This window comes from Panthera tigris, chromosome F2 (genome assembly GCF_018350195.1).
Source record: "Panthera tigris isolate Pti1 chromosome F2, P.tigris_Pti1_mat1.1, whole genome shotgun sequence".
NCBI classification, from domain to species: Eukaryota; Metazoa; Chordata; class Mammalia; order Carnivora; family Felidae; genus Panthera; species Panthera tigris.
The window spans coordinates 33,405,735-33,426,592 of record NC_056676.1 but is presented as its reverse complement, the minus strand read 5'-3'; the positions used below and the strand labels follow the sequence as shown (position 1 = coordinate 33,426,592).

General features: G+C 37.1%; 1 protein-coding gene across 3 annotated transcripts; it reads left to right on the top strand.

Annotated features, from left to right (window-relative positions):
* Positions 1 to 9,444: 9,444 nt before the first annotated feature.
* CA1 (carbonic anhydrase 1) lies at positions 9,445 to 20,152 on the top strand. 3 transcript variants are annotated; one of them, XM_007084317.3, is made up of 7 exons: positions 9,445 to 9,481; positions 9,982 to 10,179; positions 11,573 to 11,691; positions 14,131 to 14,226; positions 16,825 to 16,887; positions 18,238 to 18,393; positions 19,985 to 20,152. In XM_007084317.3, the coding sequence occupies exons 1-7, from the start codon at positions 9,445 to 9,447 to the stop codon at positions 20,099 to 20,101; spliced, it is 786 nt and encodes a 261-aa protein (XP_007084379.1). In that variant the 3' UTR covers positions 20,102 to 20,152. The 3 variants fall into 3 exon arrangements, with proteins under 3 accessions (XP_007084379.1, XP_015393983.1, XP_015393984.1); XM_015538497.2 differs by lacking the exon at positions 9,982 to 10,179; XM_015538498.2 differs by lacking the exons at positions 9,982 to 10,179; positions 11,573 to 11,691 and having other exon boundaries at positions 9,467 to 9,481.
* The last annotated feature ends 706 nt before the right edge of the window (positions 20,153 to 20,858 follow it).

Sequence of the window (20,858 nt, the reverse complement as noted above, 5' to 3'; positions counted from 1 at the left end):
AATGTGGCAATATGCATTCATCAGTTATACTGAAAACTAGGGAATTCAAATCATGGTTTCTCCACAGAAATGTAGGGAAGGTGGGCATTGAAAGAGCCTGAGGGGTGGTGTATGGGAAAGTTCTACAGGCCTAAGGAGGCTGGCTGTGGAGATGCAAAAAACCACAGCATCCATTTTTTTAGGAGAGATGATGGCCCATATCACACTCTGGACCCCTGTAGACAAAACCAAACCCTATCTATGACAACATTATGGCATCTATTTTAGGGAAACTACACTGACTGTTTTGGGGTGGGAACTCACCATATCAGTGAACCCTGTAATAATAAAGTTAAAAAGTGATAGAAGGAAAGCTACTGTTCATTTGATTTTATAATTTGTCATTGTGGGATGAACACTTGACAGAGTTTGAAGACTTGACATTCTAGTTCTAACACTTATATCTGAGTTTGGATACATGGTTTCATTTCCTCACCCATGAGAGCCTCTTTCTTCATTTCACAGTGAGGATACTTAAATGTGTTCTCTACCCAGCTTACAGACTTCTTAAACGTTACAAATAAGATCATATGAGTAAAACCCCCTATTCTAGGGAGCAATTCTAAAGGAATTTCTTCCTTGAAAAGCATCCATAATCATTCCTTTTATTCCTTACTAATTTCTTAGATAATGCCCTAGGGAGGATTATGCCTCATGGTTTCAAGGCTGATTAGCCAGTATACTTCATCAATCAAAGTCTTAGGAGCTCTGACACAGCCCTGTGTCCTCAACTCTGCAGCATCTAACTATCCCATCCTATTTAACCACAGCCCATGCAGTTTTCCATTATTAGTAGTACACTCAGTTAAAAAAAAAAAATACTGTCTCTGCTACTGTGCATCTGCTGTGTGGCTTTATCTCTAATCCTCATTATATTAAAAAAAAAAAAACAAAACCTTCCAGTTGAGTATTATTAACCCAGTTTACAACAAAGAAATAGCATGACTCAAATAAATTGAGGTACCTGGATAAAGGATTTTATAGATAATGCTAACACCTGAAAATAGCTATGAAGCAAAACAAAGTCTTTAGAGACTGAAGGAGCATTGTAGATATTGCTTCACCCCATAAGGTGTCTTTGTTCACTCTGTTTAGATCAATAAAGAGGGTCTGTAATGTACTTCCATGCGCTCTGCCTTTGAATGAGTCATTCTGCAAACCGCTGATTCAATCAGTGTTCTTGCCACTTTTCTTTGATAGACTTATGAGGACAGGGACCAGTTAAGAGTGAATTAACATGACAAACCGCTGCCTGCAGCAATGAATATTTCCACTACTGAAAGGCGTTTTGTTATTGTACCTGTCTCTACTTAATCATGGATCTGATCTGAGCGTTTAATTCAAAAACCCTTGTATAAGAGGTCACCACTCTGTATGTAGCATGTTGCCCCAACAGATAAAGGGGCATCACAAAAAAAATTCAGAAAAGAATTCCTTTCCTGCAGTTAGGTACTAACAAAAGCATTAAAGGATTGAAGAATTCTTATGGGGGAAGAAAAGACGAATTCATGAAGTAGCTACTACTATTCAGTATTTTTCCTAAAGGAGAAGGCATGTCAGGCAAATGGCATTCAGGGTCTTAAAAAAGTGTTTGTAAAACTATCCGAGTATGTTTAAAAATACCACCTGGGAATTTTTGTTAAAAATACAGATTCCAGTGGGGTGCCTGGATGGCTCAGGTGGTTAAATGTCTGATTTCAGCTCAGGTCACGATCTCATGGTTCATGAGTTTGAACACCGCGTCAGGCTCTCATAGCTCAGAGCCTGGAGCTTGCTTCAGATTCTGTCTCCATGTATCTCTGCCCTTCCCCCACTCGCTCTCTGTCTCTCTATCTCAAAAATAAATAAACATTAAACAAATTTTTTTAAATACAGATTCCAAGTCTCATATGCAGAGATTTTTATTCATTCGGTGTTATATTTATATATTCTTTCCATATAAATAATGTGTTTGTTCATATAATCTAATGCTTAATAGGAATGCTTAAAAATAGGAATAGCATTCTAATTAGGATCTAGCATCTTCAGAGGTGACTACTTAGCATATTTGTAACTGAACCAACACTGAAAGGCTTATTATTTACTATACAGTATGTTAGAAATAATTTTGTACTCATGAGATTAGTGGTATCAAGATTAGGAACTGGCTAAGGAAATTTTACTAGACCCATGACTCTTACATGAACAAGAGATATGAGTGGACAAGTCCAGTCCTTGAATACCATTGATGTACTTTGTAAGTTAAGTCCCCACTCAGCCCCAGCTGCCTGTCCCAACAACAAAGTACACCAGTCCTGATGTTATTGAAGCCTGTTTAGAGTGAGTCTTTCATACCAAGTGCTGGTGGCTGAACCTCCTTTATAGCTGGCCTTCCTGAAACTACAGACAAGTCATGTGACTATTTTGTGCCTGTCTGCTAATAATGAATGTACGGTTGGAAAGTTTGGTCAGAGACTTGTTCTCGTTGAAATATATCTTTGGTAATTAGGTTGCTGGGCTAGATTCACACAGGCCCCTGATACATCTAAAAAGCCTACCAATACTTCCCAAGAGAGCTTGATACTCGTTAGTCATCCAAATCAGCTTAGGTCATTTCACAAAAGTCAGGGATTGGTTGAGACACAAACACATGTGCATTTTAATTCATGCACATATGAATCTGAGGCAAGTGACCTGCAGACTGTCCGTTAAGAAACACTGCATTTAAAAAGGCATGCATTAAATTGAATGTTCAACTGCAAATGTATTTTAAAAACCTTATCTTTGATAAAAGAGTTTGAGAGGCAACAAAACTGTTAAGGGAGTCGGCAGAAACTTTTTTTAATCTTAGGGTAAATTTTAGGTAGATGGACCTAAAAGCCAAAAAAGGTTGCATGAAAGATATTTTAACAAGCTGACTGATAAGACTGACCTTCACTTCCTTTAATATTTACTTTTGAGAACTTATCTTCTTTCACCTGTAGCATTTACTTTAATCTGTGACAAACAGATTTCTGTTATGCAATTGTTTGAATTTCAGGCCACATGCAATCACTTGTACTACTTTATTTTAGTTAATCATGTATTGACCTGAGAGTTAAAATCAAACTTTCTTTTTGAGGCTGAAGTTCATCATTTATATTTGTATGATATTGTATGGTTTACAAAGCATCGTTCATGTTATTTTATTTTTAGGTGAAAAATATTGCTTAATATGTCATCTGTTGTAGAAGGGCTCATCAATTCCCCCAAATAGTTATAAGAGATAAGATACAAATAGTATTTTGTTGGTTACAAAAATAAATATAAGGGTGGTACCATTAACCTTCTCAGGTTACCATTCATGCAATAAAAGAGCTTCTTAACCATTAGCTTAAAAGTGCACAAGCCTGTGTTCTTAGCGTATACAGTATATCTTTCCAACCAGTAATTCCAATAAGCATGAGAGTCAACTAGATGTATTTAAAATTTAATGGTTTTAAAAACATGAAATTGTAGAGACGCCTGGGTGGCTCAGTCAGTTAAGCATCCAACTTCAGCTCATGATCTCGTGGCTTGTGAGTTCAAGTCCCGCAGCCTGCTTCAGATTCTGTGTCTCCCTCTCTCTCAGGCCCTCCCCAGCTCGTGCTCTGTCTCTGTCTCTGTTTCTCTCTCTCTCTCTCAAAAATAAACATTAAAAAAAGTTTTTTAAATTTTTTTATTAAAAAAATTTTTTTTGATGTTTATTTTTGACAGAAAGGGTAGACAGAGCATGGGTGGGGGAGAGGCAGAGAGAGAGGGAAACACAGAATCCGAAGCAGGCTCCAGGCTCCAAGCTGTCAGCACAGAGCCTGATGCAGGGCTTGAACCCAGGAACTTCGAGATCATGACCTGAGCTGAAGTCGGACACTTAACCAACTGAGCCACCCAGGCGCCCCCCCCCCAAAATTTTTAAAAACATGAAATTGTAGGAAATTATAAACGCCTCTGTGCTGTGAATTAAAATAGTTACCTATTGAGAGAGTTGACTTAGTTGTTAATAAAAGATACTCATTAGTGCATTAAAAAATTGCATTCAAAAATACGTTCTAAGACAGGAAATATGAGGTTGAAAGTTTTTTCTTTAGTTACAGTAATAAAAACCAAGAGAGTATGGATCTTTGAAATTTATGTGTCAAAAATTCAAACCGCATTTGAAGAGTTAAGTTTTGACACTTATAGAGTGTCAAAAAATTTGACACTTATAAAGACCAACATTATCACTCTCCCGGCAATGACTGACAGACACAGACGGGACACTTAATTCCTCCCATTAACAGAAATGAAAGGGGAAAGGCTCTTTTTCCTTAGTTCCAGATATGAACATGAGTGGAGTGGCACATACCCCTAGTTCATATCTGTGCATTTCGGTAGGCACAGTCCCTGCTAAGCATTCTGCCCTTCTAAGTCTTTATAAAAATACAATCATTGAAGTTAAAATGACCATTTAATCATTCTCTTTTCACTTCAGTGAAATATTATTGAGTACCACTGTTTTCCAGGCACACTGTAAGTGAACTCAGTGAGTTTAAAAAGAAAAAGAAAAAGAAAAAAATAAAGTCCTATGCCATTATAGAGATGGTTATAGACATTAAGCAAGTAAATAAATAAACTTATTTATTTATTAATAAAATTAATTTCAGAATGCAAACAATGAATGTCAGGCTGCAACAAATATGCTATGAAAGAAATAAGACAGAATGATGCAACAGACTGGGAAGAGGGGAGATATATTGGATTTGGAGGTCAGGAAAATTGTGTCTGAGGAGGGGATATTGTGCAAAAGTCTAGATACAGAGCAATCCAGACAGAGGGGACAGCAAGTGCAATGGCTTTTAAGTAGGAACAAACTTAGTATGGATGAAGATAAAGACATCCACTGGGAAGAATAAAGGTGGTAAGACATCTCGTTCAAGAGAAGAGAAAGATTGGGGCACCTGGGTGGCTCAGTCTGTTAAGTGTCTGACTTCAGCTCAGGTCATATCTCATGGTTCATGGGTTCGAGTCTTGTGTTGGTCTCTGTGCTGATGGAGACTGTGCTTCGGTTTCTGTCTCTCTCTCTCTCTCTCTCTCTCTCTCTCAAAAATAAATAAACATTTTAAAAATAATAAATAAATCAATGTATCAGAATTTCAAGTTGTCTTACTGCAGAAATGTCTGAGCTAATATCCCCATTTTCCATCACCCTCTTCTCCACTAGACTGAAGGCTTATTTTGCCACCCTGTACGGTACCACTTCTGGCAGGGCAGGGAAGTTAGGGAGCAATGTGAGAGTCATGCAAGTTTTTTTTTAGTTAATTCATTTATTGAGGGAGAGAGAGGGTTCATGAAGAAGGAGCAGAAAGAGAGGAAGAGAGAATCCATGCTGACAGCACAGAGCCTGACAGGGGGCTCAATCTCACAACCCTGAGATCATGACCTGAACTGAAATCAAGAGTCAGAGGCTTAACTTTTAACTGACTGAACCATCCAGGTGCCCCCAAGTCATGCCAGATATAATGGTTAAAATGACACTTGATTTTAACTATGTTAAAAAATTTTAATTGTGTTTCCTTATTTGGGGGAAAGTAGGAGTCCCAGGGAAGCCACTTATCCTTATGGAGCTCTAAACATTGTAGAACAGCTATTTCCTTTCGGAATTTCTTTCCAGTGGCATTTAGCAGATCTCTACCATAACTAGGCACAGCCCTCCCTCCCATTTTCCCTTCCTTCTGGACCAGAGGATTCTTTTTTAATTACAGACTTAAGTTTGAGACTCACCGTCATTCTTCACCTACAGAAGAGTTCATGTTTTTAATTTTAAAATGTTAAAGGAGCAACCAGAGGAAAATGTCCCTTTAGGAAACCAGAAGATAAAAGCTCAAATAGAAATTCTAAGACTTTTAAATATAATATAAACTCAGCTAATTATGGTTTCCAAATTTTGTAAAACACTGAGGAGAAGTTGCTGCTTTTTTGAAAAACATTTCAGGACACTGAAAAATCTTCAGCAAAGTTAACTGATGTTACTCAATAAATATTAACTAACTTTAAAGCAAATGTTTTATAGACAGCCTGTTAAAAACGTGGTAGTATAGAGAAGAGGAAGCACACACGGGCTTTTGAGGTAACCAGAAAGGGACTCCAATCCTGGTGCCTCTCCTTGAATAGTCTTCCAGCCAGCCCACCGCCCCCTGGCACGAGGGCCCCGGGAAACATTTCTCCCAATAGCACTCAATCTGCTAGCACTCTCGCTATTTCTGTATGTTTGTGGCAGGAATTTACTTATTATGAAGGTCAAGAGATAAAATTGTGGTATATAGTTTAAGGGTGGGCCACCTTAGGATAATGGGCTTCCCCTTAGGATAATCGACATTTCATCTTTAAATTTTTTTCTGTAATATTCAGCCTCTGAAATTCCATTTCATAAGGTAATGAAGGAAACCTTTCTCTTCTTCCCCTCAGCCCATGAGTACGTTTTCATAAAATTTGCCAATTGAACCAATGTAATTATTAAAGTTAAACCTTCTGCTCATCATGCTTTCAACATTTAAAAATCTCCAAAGAGCTAAAATCTTTTTTATTTTTGGTTTTCCCAGTAATTTATTGAGATATAATTGAGACATAACTTGCTACTTCCTAATGTTACGAGTTAAGCAATTCTCTCCCAGAATTACTTACATATTTTTGCATTACTTCTAAAAAAAATAGATTTTTCAGAGCACCTGGGTGGCTCAGTCGGTTAAGCATCTGACTTCAGCTCAGGTCACGATCTCGCGGTTTGTGAGTTTGAGCCCCATGGTGGGCTGACAGCTCAGAGCCTGGAGCCTGCTTTGGATTCTGTGTCTCCCTTGCTCTCTGCCCCTCCCCCGCTCTCACTCTGTCTCTCTGTCTCTGTCTCAAAAATAAATAAACATTAAAAAAAAAATTTCCATCAGCCTCGTTGCTCCTGATTCATTTTCAAGTACATTTAGACTTATTTGGAATATTTTATCAGGAAAAATAGTCCTCTTCAATATTTGATGGCCTTAGGAAATAAAGTGTTATTTTAGAAGAGCAGAGCTGTGTAGATTGAGCTCCTTGGTATGCAAAAGTAGTCCAAAGATCACAGCCCTGGAACAGGAAAGGCAGTGGCGGTGGGGAGGCTATAGGTCAAAGAGAAGTGTGCAAAATAAGACATCTTGGACTGAGTAGAGATATTAAGCTGAAAGAGGCAAAGTTTGTAAGCAGAAAAAAGAGAATAAAAGTAAATAGGTGGGGTGTTGGGACTCAAACCATAGGTACTCATTAAATTTTACATCCTTTCTCTATATAGTTTTCTGCTTGTGGGAGTACACAAACACACCCAGGTATGTAATGGAATAAAAGGTCATAATAGTTAGGGCTTGAAGTAATTGTGTGCCAAAAACTTTAAATGAATTACCATCCCATATTGAATGTTAAAATACTCGTGTGATGAATCATCACATAACCATATAATGAAAAGAGGTCGTCTCCTTCAAATATGTTTTTCAAATATGTTAATTAAAATAGTTCTGTGTTTACTTATTTTTAGCAAAATAGCAAATATTGGGAAGCAAGTACAAGGCAAAGAGTACCTTCTATCACTGCATGAACTTTTGGCCAACCTGAGACACCAAGTCTGGAATGAAGTAAGTGCAACAATCAAGTCTGACTGTTGGTCATCTTGAGCCAGATCAGAACAGATCAACTAATCCAATCCTCCAGAAAACAGAATCAAGTGGAAGTCTGTGGGCATTTATTGACAACGGAAGTTTAAGAAGGAGTATAAGCTTTGGAGTTAGATCTAGATTTAAACTCTAGACTTACAGGATGTAAGTAGCCACTTAAAAGCTTCTGTAACCATAGGAGGTATCTTCACCTATGTGAAGCCTTCTTCTTATGCAGAATACAGATCTTAATGCCTAATTTGGTTGCTGTGAGGTTTAAATGAATTAACGCAGGTAAGGTTTCCAACACAGCAGTTGAGACATACTGGGCCCTCAATAAATGGTACCTTAAAAAAAAATGTTCCCTTTACATAATAGTTCCTTCTGCCCACCAGAGCATAGAATGGAAGCTTGGACCTCTCCCTACTCTGTTCATGAGCCATAGTCCCCACTGTATCTGAGGCAGTTGGCCATTATTAGTCAAAAAGGGACAAACAATATGTCTCTCTAGTCAAACTAGCTAAGAATTGTGCCTGACCCTCCTCTCCCTTCAAGGAACCTAGGTACCTCAGACAATTCGAGAGTGTGAAAGGAGATAATAACTACCATGACATGAAAAAGCATTACTGTGAAAGCTGATTTTTCTGGTTGTATTTCCTTTGAGTGTGTTCAGAGCCTTGGTTACATGGACCCAGCCAGAGTCTGATACCTCCTAATTGGTTTTCTTTGCCTGCTTGAAAGGTTCCATATATCTTCTTGTCACTCAACAGGTGGCAATTCTTATCTTGGTTCAGGCTTAAATTGGGTGTAAGAGAACTGTAGATGTAAGAGGAGAATTAAGGGATCACCCACCTCATAGGTCGCATAGGTTTCACATAGGGTATAGTGAAAAAAGCAACTGGACTTGTGGCTGAAGCCTGGCTTCTTGACTTCTTGCTAGTTTTGATGAAGTCTCAATATCTCTCAGCTACAAAATGATAACTCTTACTCGGTAGGATTTTTGTGCATATGGTAGTGGTGAAATTGCTTTATAAATTGTATAGAAGCATATAAAAGAATAGTTTCTATTCCAGTAGAACTGAATTTGATGTGTAAAATAAATACGAGCTGTGTGGAATTTCAATATCAATAAAATTGTCTCCACTTATGAATTACAATATTGCTTTAAAACAAAGGACTTTTTTCTAATCCTGTGTGTCTGTGAAATGTATTTCATAGATAGCATATATTATAAATGATCAGTAATTTTGTTATCTGGTTTTAAATTAACATCATGATACTAGTTGCAACCATCATATAAACATGTGAATTATTCTCCTTACCATTTGTAGTATTACTTAAGTATCCAGCAAGGGTATAATTGGAAATATCAAGTGCACAAATCCATTTTTAATTTAGGAAACCCAACAACTCATATATGAAAGTATTTAGCTATATCTCTACTAACATGAGAGAAATGGGGCTGGTTTTATAAAATCTATGACTTAGATATTTCACTCTTATGATATAAGAAAATAAAACAATTGAAACTGACCTGACGTTTGTGGGCTTTTTTTTATAATATCTTTTTTTATTTTTATTTTTTACTTATCTATATTTCCTGATAGGCAGAGATGATGACATAGTGGCCTATTAAGGGCAGAGAAGTTTCTATAAAAACCCACACGAGGTGGTTTCCACTGTTTCCTGCATGCTTACTTGCAGTCAGTTATTCCAGGAATTACCTTTGTTTGCAGAAAAGAAAACCAAGTAGAAGATCATGGCGAGTTCTGACTGGGGATATGATGACCACAATGGTAAGAGTTCTTCTGTTCATGTAGAACAAAATACTAGCTCATTGCCTTTTCCAGTAAAAGAGATATTGTGCATTTTTTAAAAAGTAAATAAATATAAATATAAATAAAATAGCTGTACAGTCCTAGGTTAACAGTTTGAATTGCCTGACTTGAATAATTATAATAACTTTGTATGTACCCTTAACAGTTGTCCTTTGGGACATGGTTGTCTATAAAATGTGTTCTCTGTCTCTTCCTCTTTCTCAATCTCTCTCTCTCTCATCTGTATTTTAGAAATCTAGTGCTAATTGTAAAATATTTATTGTGGTGTTGACAAATACACTATTTCATAGGATAGTATAGAAAAGGAGCATTCTTAAATGTTGAATTTTCATTAAGTTAGATATAATATCATTTAAGATACCAGAATTAATCCTAGTCTAATAAGCAGAGAACTAGTTATCCTCCTAAAACTTGGAATCAGACATGTGATGATTGTATGCATGTGTTTACCTTGCTAGGTCCTGAACAATGGGGCAAGCTGTACCCTATTGCAAACGGAAATAACCAATCTCCCATTGACATTAAAACCAGTGAAACCAAACGTGACACCTCTCTTAAACCTATCAGTGTCTCCTACAATCCAGCCACAGCCAAAGAAATTATCAACGTGGGACATTCTTTCCATGTAAGCTTTGAGGACAATGATAACCGATCAGGTGAGCCAAAAGATCCTTCTGGTTATGTTTTCTTTAACTCTTCTGGGACAAATTAAACAATAGGACTTTAAGAAACACAAACACCATCCTCGGTCTTTTGTGCATGTGTGTAGTACACATAACTGCAATCTGGTGAAGCATCTTGGACTTCTGGAAAACTCCCAAGTGGTAAAGGTGAATGTTGGAACCCCCAGCTCTGTCTTCTTTCAGCCCTTCTCTTCCATGACACCAGCCCATCTCTTCTGGTCTCTAGAATCTTTGCACTCACTTCACACTCTCTAAATAAACAGTATTTTTTCCCAAGAAGGTTTAATGAACCATCATAATGAATATAGAATATAGAACATGAAACTGAAAAGGCAAATATTCTCTAATTGGAATGAGGACAGAGGAGCACAGTAGGAAAGAGAAACGGAGTGAAGAATGTATTTATTTTTTACCTCCAAAAAAATAGCTCTGTTGTTGTGAAGTTCTCGGGTACCAGTAAGAATGTAAGTCTTACATAAATCTTGCAAGATTTATTCAGTGCTTAAATGCACTTGTCTATCTCCCCCCCCCCCCGCCCCCGCCCTCCACTTCTATACTGTAGTCACTGAATTATCTTCATACCCCAGAATCTGGCACATTTCCTGCTACATGGTAAGATTCTCATAAATGTTTCTTGAATAACTATCGAATGGCAATTTCATAAGACAATTCTACTGACAAAAAGCAAGACTTGTTTTAGCACTTTTCTGCAAGGTTCTGACCCTAAGTTTTAAGCACCTTGGGGCTATGTCCATTGTTGTATTATATGAGATCTGGTGTTATGTGTGTTTAATTAGTCATATGATTGTGTAGACTCTCTAAAAATGACATAGTCATTCAATGTTAAAATTTTTAAAGTGACCTCACTGACCCCCTAGCACTTTCTTTCCGTCCCTGGACAGGCATTCTCAAACAAAGCTATCAAGATACACTGTTGTGTTTTGACTAGTAAAAAGTATGTGATGAGTAATTTGTTACTCAAAATAAATTACTAAAGATCTTAATGCATACTTCCTATATAGTCTTTGTTGAAAGAATGAATGAATAAACTTGCAAATTAAAGCAGGTTCGAGGAAATCCTTATAATTCACCCACCTTCCAATATACTTTCTTGGCAGCAGAAAAAGGTAAAATTACAGCTCATGGGCTGAGAATTGTATATAACTCAATGCAATGGTCAGGGATGCACCATACATATGAATGCCATCATCGTGGATGTGGGAAAAAATCCAACAAGAAAATGCCTTTGGCACCAGCGTTTGTTTTTAGTTCTACTCAATCCATTTTCGTGTGGGATTATATTAAATGCAAAGATAAGCAGGAGCTTATGATCATAAAACTAATAGTAGTTCCCTTTTTCTTCTAGTGCTGAGAGGTGGTCCTCTTTCTGAAAGCTATAGGCTCAGTCAGTTCCATTTTCACTGGGGCCGCACAAATGACTATGGTTCTGAACACACAGTGGATGGAGTCAAATATTCTGGAGAGGTAATGTAACTTAGTAACTGAGACATAATTACACTGAGAATTACTCTCAGAAGCAGCTGCTTTACTATATAAGACACCATTATAATAGCTCCAAAGGAATGAGCATTCTGGTCTCTATAGGAGAATTCCCAAGCCCCTTTAAAATCAAACAGGCACGTACTGAGTTTGGCAATAGAAGGAAATTTTGCATGTGAAAAAGGTAGCTGAACTTGGAGTTGAGCTCCTGAGCCCAAGAAGCATCTCTCTCTTCAGAATGCCTTAAAAACTGTTACCTTGACAACAACATCAAGAGGAGACACTGCTCTCCTTTAAAGCTCTGACTCTAAGCTGACCACACCATTTGCTTCTAATTCAAATGTTCAGGTTTGGACACACCAGTGGCATAGGTGTAGCCAGGCTGGAACACTTCAATAAGACTCTACTAAGAGTGCAAGTTTAACCATAGGAATGTATACAAAGAATAACATACGCCTAAGTGAGGGCCTGAGGGCTCCTGCTGTAGGCCACCACCCTCCACCCTCTTGACTTGCCCTCACACAGAAGTCTGTGATCCATTTCAAGACTCTTCGTCTGTATATACATAGAAAAATCAAGAATATTTGCATCAAACTGTCAACAGAGCATCTGGGAGATTGAAAAAGAAGAACTTCTGTTCTTTATATGTATTAATATAATACATAAATGTAATATATATATATATTCTCCCATATATACAGGTTGACTTTTTATTTTACTTTTACAAAATGAATTTGTAATACAAATAGTTTTGCAACTTTTTCTACTTACCAATTTATCATAATCATTTTTTTCCAAGTCAGTAGAGTTAATTCTACCTCATTCTTTTAATGTTTGTATAGTATTTCATTGTATAAATATGTCAGAATTTATGTAACTGCCCCCCCCCCCCGCCCTGATGGACAATTGCAATGCCGTTTGCTTTTTGTTCCATTGGTTTTTGACTTTTACCAAAATATGCGGCAACAAATACATATACCTTATACCCCAGTGAAAACACATCAGTGGGGCAGATTTTTTTTTTATAGGAGGGATTACTAGGTTACAGGGTATGTGCTTTTATTATTTTGATAGAAGTTTTGGGAATTATATACACATATAACTGGCTTTACGTTACATTGTAAAGCTTGGCTAATAACTTTTAATACTACAGAAACCTATTAAATGTTTCTTCCCATTTCTCCCTCAAAAAAAAGTAGACTAAAATTAAATGGACTCGGAGCCTAAATTAATACTATCTTTTTAGATGGGTATCTGGCTGTATCTAAGAAATCTAAATCAGTGATTCTCTCATCTAATTTAAGAAAAATAAAAATAATCCAGGCTAGAGATGAGAGGCACTTAGCCACAAAATTCCACATGTGATTGAGGAAAGGAGGGAGGGAGGGAGGGAGAGCAGGAGTTGGAGGGGAGAGATGGAGGAGGGGAGAGAGGAGGAGGGGAGAGAGAAGCAAGAACCAGAGAGCAAGAGAAGACAGAAATTAAATAGGTGGTATGGAGAGAACTAGTTAATTGGAAGTGATGATTGACCAGATGATCACTTTATGTTAGGAGGTCATAAAAGAATTCTTTCAGTAGTGGCATTTGTGTTCAGCCCTAATTCAAGACAAAAGGTTTCCATTGACAGATTATGGACATTCCAGACAAAATCAGCAGCTAATGCAAAGCTGTGAACCAAGTGAAGAGGTATTATCTATGAGATGTGCTTGCTGAAAGAGGGCTATTGATGGGGGCGGGGAGCAAGAAATTAATGGTAACTGTGGTACTTTTTGATTGAGCAATTAGGTAGATGATGGTACCTTTTCCAAAGCTGGGAAAATGAAACAGTTTTGGCAAGGAAAAAATCAAGAGTTATACTCTGGCCATGTTAAGTTTGGCCATATTAGACACCAATGTGGAAATACCAAGAAGATATCAAGGTGACATACATACATATTGGATATTCAGATCTAGAGTTCCACAGAGAGGTTAGGCTAGAGATAATGATTTGAGAGGAGCCTACATATGCTCAAGAGAATGTGTTCTTGGCCAAGACTCCTAGATTGTCCAGGAACCCCTACCCATAAAGTTACTAAAAAGTATCTCACATGACAGAAATTATTTCAACTGTGTTTAAAACTAGTCAGTTCAAATTCCTGATCTTTTTATACCAAAGCAATTTTTTTAAAAGAAATAATATTGAATAATTATAATATTAGGGGAAAAGAAATTTTACTATTTCCCTGGAAATTGCAAATTGCCCACTCTATTCAATGTACATAACCCTTCTTAAGAGTGAGAATATAGCCCTTTTATCCACTGGATAAAGGTTCACATAAATGTTATTTAAGTCAACAGTACATCTTCATATATTAACAAGTTAATTTATAACTTTTTGTCTTCACAGAAGTATAAATAACTAATTGACCACATTATCATTTTTAGCTTCACATAGTTCACTGGAATTCTGCAAAATACTCCAGCTTTGCTGAAGCTGCCTCACAGGCTGATGGTTTGGCAATTATTGGTGTTTTGATGAAGGTGAGTTACAGAGCTCGGTTAACACAATTTCTTACATCAAAAAAGTATAAAATAAGGCAAAAAGATATCTGAGTCTTTCTTTTTAAAATTTTCCATTCTACTAATGGCTACAGGTGAGCAAACAGTTCTCGAATACTTTGTTGCTTTGTTTTCTCTTGGTTTTTTCCCTTTTTTGAGAGAATTAAGTTTCAGGTAGGGCTAACATGGGAAGATATTGGGGGAGGGTGGAATTTCTATTTTCCAGCTTTTCTAAATTTCTTTTCCTCTAAACTTCTACTTCATAGGTTCAGGAATTTATCAATTTAATGTATCATCAGAAAAAAAAATACTAAGAGGATTATTGTCCCATAAAGAAAGTTCAGTTAATATTTAAAATGTCAGATGTTGGGACACTTGGGTGGCTCAGTTAAGCATCTGACTATTGATTTCAGCTCAGGTCATGATCCCAGAGTTTGTGAGATCAGCACCTCCCCACCCCCCCACCCCCCCCCCCCCATTGGGCTCTGCTCTAACAGCACAGAGCCTGCTTGGGATTCTCTCTCCCCCCTGCCCCTCCTCCACTTGCTCACTCTCTCTCAAAATAAATAGTTAATAAAATAAAATAAAATAAAATAAAATAAAATAAAATAAAATGGCATATGTTGCTGAAACCCTCTATAGGGGAGTCCCTGAAAAGTCCTATAGGGAAGTTATTATTAATTGGATATACTAGGATCTTTTGGGTTCTGCTCACCAAATTCCAATGTGACAGGTTCCCCCCACACCTCTAACAAGCAATTCTTGGGCACCAGCAGGGTGTCCAGGAATTCAATTCTAACACTATCTACCCAGAGATAGCATCAGGTTCCACAGGTTAAGGGTTCAGACTTGCAAGATTACAAGTCCCCCTGCCCCACTTCAAATGTCAGTCCTCAAGTCCAGATGGTTGTTACCTGTGCTTCTGACTGACTGGTTATAAATCAGAGATTCCCATGACCTCTTCCTTGGGTTCAAAGAGGCTTGCTTAATTTGCTAGCACAGCTCACAGAACTCAGAGCAATATTTTACTTAGTAGATTACTGGTTAATTATACAAGGGTATAACCTAGGACTAGCCAGATAGAAAAGATGCATAGGGCTAGGTATGGGGAAAGGCAAAGAGCTTCCGTGCACTGCCCAGGCACACTGATTTACCTGTATCTCCTTTAATTCACCAATCTGGAAACTCTCTGAACCCAGTCGTTTTGGGTTTTTATAGGAGCTTCATTATTTAGGCACAATTGATTAAATCATTGGCCATTGGCAATTGATTCAAGCTCTAGCCCTGTCCCCTCTACTGTCCTTAGAGGTCTGAGGGTAGAATTGAAAGGTCCAACCCTCTAATCCCCTGTTTGTTTCTCCTGGCAACCAGCCCTCACCTTCAGATTCAGTCTAGAAGTCCCCTAATTAACATAACAAAAGACACCTTTATCACTGTCATCACTTAGCAAATTCCAAGGATTTTAGGAGCTCTGTGTCCTAAACATATGTCTTATTATAAACATCACAGGTAGCTAACTTTTGGGATTATAGCAATTCTAGTTAACCTTTCTTGAGCACTTACAACATGCCATGCATTGTACTCATTATAACTAATAAAACAAGCCAAAAGTAAGAGGTTGTGTTTTGTATCACAGTTTTGCTAAATTCCTGGATTTTGTCTTGTATATCCCTGAACATCTTGTCCATATTAAATTAAAACCAAGGTTTTGTTTTCCACTTCATCTGTGGTGTGAAAAAATGACATACACAGAGCCATTTACAACAGAGATATAGTGGCCATTTCAGAGCTGCCTTGCACATCCTGCTTTTTGAACCTTAGAACTGGGCCAACCACCAATATTCCAAGAAATCAACAAGAACAAGAATATCCTATTTGAGAGAACTAACAAAAGTGAACTTTTACGTAGTGACCACTTCACCTGACAAATCTGTGAAGTACAAATCTCACCCTGCTTGTCAGCACCAATGAACTCTTCTCAAAAACTACTTACATGGGGGTGCCTGGGTGGCTCAGTTGGTTAAGCGTCTGACTCTTGGTTTGGGCTCAGGTCATGATCTCAAAGTTTGTGAGTTTGAACCCTCAGCCGGGCTCTGTGCTGACAGCATGGACTCTCTCTTTGCCCCTTCCACCCTCTCTCTCTCTCTCAAAATAAAAAAATAAAAACAAAAATGTAAAAAAACAAAAAAACAAAAAACAAACAAACAAACAAACAAACAAACAAACTACTGACATGATCATCCTTCTCTTCTATAAATGAGTGTATGTCCTGTAATTAGAACGCTATTTGGGTTTCTACCTCAATCTGTGTGCCCTGAATTGTAATTCTTTGATCTCAAGTAAACACTTTACCTCTTGAGCTGGTTTCTTGTTTTTAGGTTGACAGTGGTTACACATTATGAACAACTTACAGAGCACAAGGGCCCGCAAGGACATACAACCAACAAAATTCCCTCTCCTAAAGCAGAGAGAAAATATCTTACCTTTCTTCAGTTACGGTTTCCAATTGAAAAAAACAATAGCCAAACATAGGTTCACTTAATAATAATTTCTAACACACATTTTTTTTTAAATCTCCAGGTTGATAAGGCCAACCCACGACTGCAGAAAGTACTTGATGCCCTAAACGCAGTTAAAACCAAGGTAAATAGACTAAACACATTAGTTTAAATCAGAGAACAAGAGGGGCCCCTGGATGCCTCAATCAGTTAAGCGACTGACTCTTCATTTCAGCTCAGGTTATGATCTCACAATTCCTGGGGGATCAAGCCCCGCATCGGGCTCCATGCTGAGAGCGCAGAGCCTCCGTGGGATTCTCTCTCTGCTCTTCCCCTGCTTAAGCACACCTGCGCATGTACACACTTTCTCTTTCTCTTTCTCTCTCTCTCAAAAAAAAAAAAAAAAAAACTTTAAAAGATAAATAAATAAATGAAAACATTTAAATCTGAGAACAAGAATCCACAGAACTACTGAAACCATTTACATATTTGAAGTGGGGAATAGGAAGCCTAAAGCAAAAGTTACCAGTCTGAAAATCAAGGTACTACTTGGATATTGCTTGCTTCTGAGGTCTCTGACTCAGGTATTTGTTTTGTTTTTTTCTTTTTCACAATTATTATCTATTTCAGCAGGATGAAGCCTATAGAAGAAGAAGTTTCATAGCCATTCAAATTTTCTTTAAAAACTATATCCAACTAAAATGTGATTTTTTTCCCATTTCATGAAGAAAAATGTCTCTATTTCTTTAGCAGTACAAAAATGCAGGAGTTAGGGGTATTTTTTTGAGATACCATTAACAAGCCATTAATAAACAACCAAAACAGAAATAGGAATAAATAGAATAAGGCTAAAACATAACTAGTTTGCACATCAATAAATAGTTTTGTCACTGGAACAGTTTCTGGCATCATTCCTAAAAAAACAGTAAATGTTTGGGGCACCTGGGTGGCTCAGTCAGTTAAGCATCTGACCTTGGCTCAGGTCATGATCTCACAGTTTGTGGGTTCGAGCCCCATGTCAGGCTCTGTGCTGACAGCTCAGAGCCTAGAGCCTGCTTCTGCTTCTCGCCCCTCCCCAACCCCTGCTTATACTCGGTCTCTCTCTCTCTCTCTCTCTCTCTCTCTCTACCTCTTTCTCACAAATAAATAAACAAAACAATTTTTTTAAAGAAACAATAAATGTTTTATTCCGGAAGAGAAATATCTTCTAGAGAGTATAGATTGTTTTAAAACTTCTTAACATTTGTTTATGTTCAGCCAAATGAGGAAAGAAGATTGCTTGGCCAAAATGCCAGTGTAGCAATTTTTCAGTCTATTACTTTTATTGTTTATGTCTACAAACACACCAGTGTATACTATATAGTAGGAAAATTAAATTTTCAGCTAAAATATCAAGACAATATATATACCAAAATTATATAACATAGATACCATATATGTATATGCTGTAAGTATTTTAAATCATGGTATAATGATACATTTCTTTTCCTTCCAGGGCAAACGAGCCCCATTCACAAATTTTGACCCCTCTACTCTCCTTCCTTCATCCCTGGATTACTGGACCTACTTTGGCTCTCTGACTCATCCTCCTCTTTATGAGAGTGTAATCTGGATCATCTGTAAGGAGAGCATTGGTATCAGCCCAGAACAGGTAGAGTATAAAAGGTGAAAGAGTGGGACTTAGGAGTGCAAAGCAGGAATATCACTTCAATTCATAGTAAGGTGGACATTATGATTTCAAATAGATTTTTGAGGAGTTTGTTTTCCACTCCCAGTGAAAAAGATTCATTTCTGACTTAGATCTATTGAATAATTAAACAGAAATGTGTGTTATAATACTGTTTTCTACTTTATACAGAAAAAAATATGAGATTCTGAACCCCTACTATCTTTTTGACCTTATTAAAAAAAAAAATCCAACCTTGACAAGTGTCTTCCTAAGAGTTTGAGAAACAAAGAAAAGATTGTCACTGGAAATTCTACTGAGACTTTGAGGAAGTATGGCTCACAATAGACATGCCTTGAGAGTTGACAAGGTTTTTTGTTCTTTTTTGAAGGTTTTAATTATTAACTATCCAAAAAAATATCTCTTTAATTATTGTTTATAATTATGATAATAATAACTACCACTGATTGAGCAAGTACTTTCATTAGGTGCCTTATACATGTTTTGCCAGCCAATTCTCAGAACAAACCTACAGGACAGGCAATGTATGCAGCCTACTGATAACTAATATGCTACATGCCAAGCAACATTCTAAGAACTTTATGTGTATTAACCCATTTAATCTTCACAAAAACCCATTGTAAATAGCTGAGAGTGTTCAATATTTTTCCTATCAGCTATTTAAGGGGCCTGCTCCATACTACACTATCTGTATAAAGTTTTGCCTCTGTTAAATCTGGAGCGATAAAATGTTGAGGACACGCCAATTTCTTTTCCAGTTGCCATCATTATTTCCTTTTTTTGCAATTTTCTTTTAATTGTGAAGTCAGTGACTTTTTTTCATGCCTCAGTAGTTTTATAGGCCAGTTGATGTTTTTGTGGAACTCTTAAAAGTCTGTCTACATTAAATGACAGGGTTTTTGGTGGGTTTTTTTTGTTGTTGTTGTTGTTGTTGTTGTTTGTTTTGTTTTTGTAAGGTGATGTTTTAAGAAAAAGGTAAGAATATATTTTGGGGTGGGAAAGTGATTATTCTGAGAAGTCATAAATTATCACACATTGTGCCTTAACAAAGAAGCCTTCAGCCATAGCTGAAGTCACTTACTCTAAATAGGCTAGATTTTTAGCAGAATCGGACACACAAGCTGAAAACAAACGGATGGCTGTCAGAGGGGAAAGGGTGGGAGATGGGCATAACAGGTGAAGGGGAGGGGAAGGTACAGATTTGGAGTGAATAAGTCACAGGGGTAAAAGGCACAGCACAGTGAATATAGTCAATGTGATTGTAATTTTACTACAGAAACTGAGGCCAAAAGCAGAAAGTCACTGACCCAATTAGCCCAGTTGACACTCTGAGAAAGTTGGCATTCTAATCCAGTCAATCCTTGATCATTTAAACCAAATACCTAGTTCAAAGAAATGTGAAGGAATTTTTGACTTCCACCTTTCTGATTGGTGAAGTCATTGCAATCAATAACTTAGTTTTTTATATATCAGTGCATTGATTATACTGGAAATAAAGTGCTTTGTGTAACTTTAATAGCCTTTGATTCCTTAAATATTTTATTCTTCCTCCCAGCTGGCACAGTTCCGAAGTCTTCTATCAAATGTTGAAGGTGACAAAGCTGTCCCCATTCAGCACAACAACCGACCACCTCAGCCTCTGAAGGGCAGAATAGTGAAAGCTTCATTCTGACGCGATCAGGAAGGAACTTATCCTCCTTCCAGAAACACTGCCCTGCTTCTGACACAAACCAGTAAAACAAATTTTGAAGAAATAAAATTATTTCAATACTAGCAAGACAGCATAGCTGCAAATTTAATCTGTAGAACTGAAAAGTTTTAATTTTTGTTCTTAATGCTTAACTCAGATAATCATCTATAAGTTTGTTAAACTTGTGTGTAAATGCAAGTTTATTTTGTGGAATTATTTATAATTACAATTAAGGTATATTGGATAATTTCTTAGTGACTTGTATCTCTTTCCACTTTATTCAGTTTAGTTGAACCAATAAAATAATTGTATCCCTTTCTTATCTGTTATGTACTCTATTTTTTTAATATTAATTTTCTACCCCATTTACATCCAAAAATCTTAAGTGCCTTATTTGCAATATTATTTTACCTCAAATGTAATAACCTAAGAGCAGCTTGAGATGAAATATTGAGAAATGTATTTTCTTACTCTTAAAGGCAAATATATAGCTAAGATGACAACTGTACTTAATATCGTTATACCAGCCCAACATTTGTGTTCTCTGTGATTAAAATGGTGTCTTTTATACAGGAAGATGTTGCTTCTGGATATTGCTTCCGCTTTTGCTCCTCCCATTAGTAAAGCCAGTGGTTTCTCCCCTTCCCCCCATTATTATAACTGATTAGCTTGAATAGAGAATCTATAATTCAAAATTTGAAGAAAATTCACCAGTGAATGGTTTATAAAAATGATGGAG

Coding starts and splice junctions, on each gene's coding strand:
- CA1 (XM_007084317.3), top strand. CDS start 9,445: ATGGCGAGTTCTGACTGGGGATATGATGACCACAATG. Junction 10,180..11,572: donor GGACAATGATAACCGATCAG/GTGAGCCAAAAG, acceptor TTTTTCTTCTAG/TGCTGAGAGGTGGTCCTCTT. Junction 14,227..16,824: donor TTATTGGTGTTTTGATGAAG/GTGAGTTACAGA, acceptor TTAAATCTCCAG/GTTGATAAGGCCAACCCACG.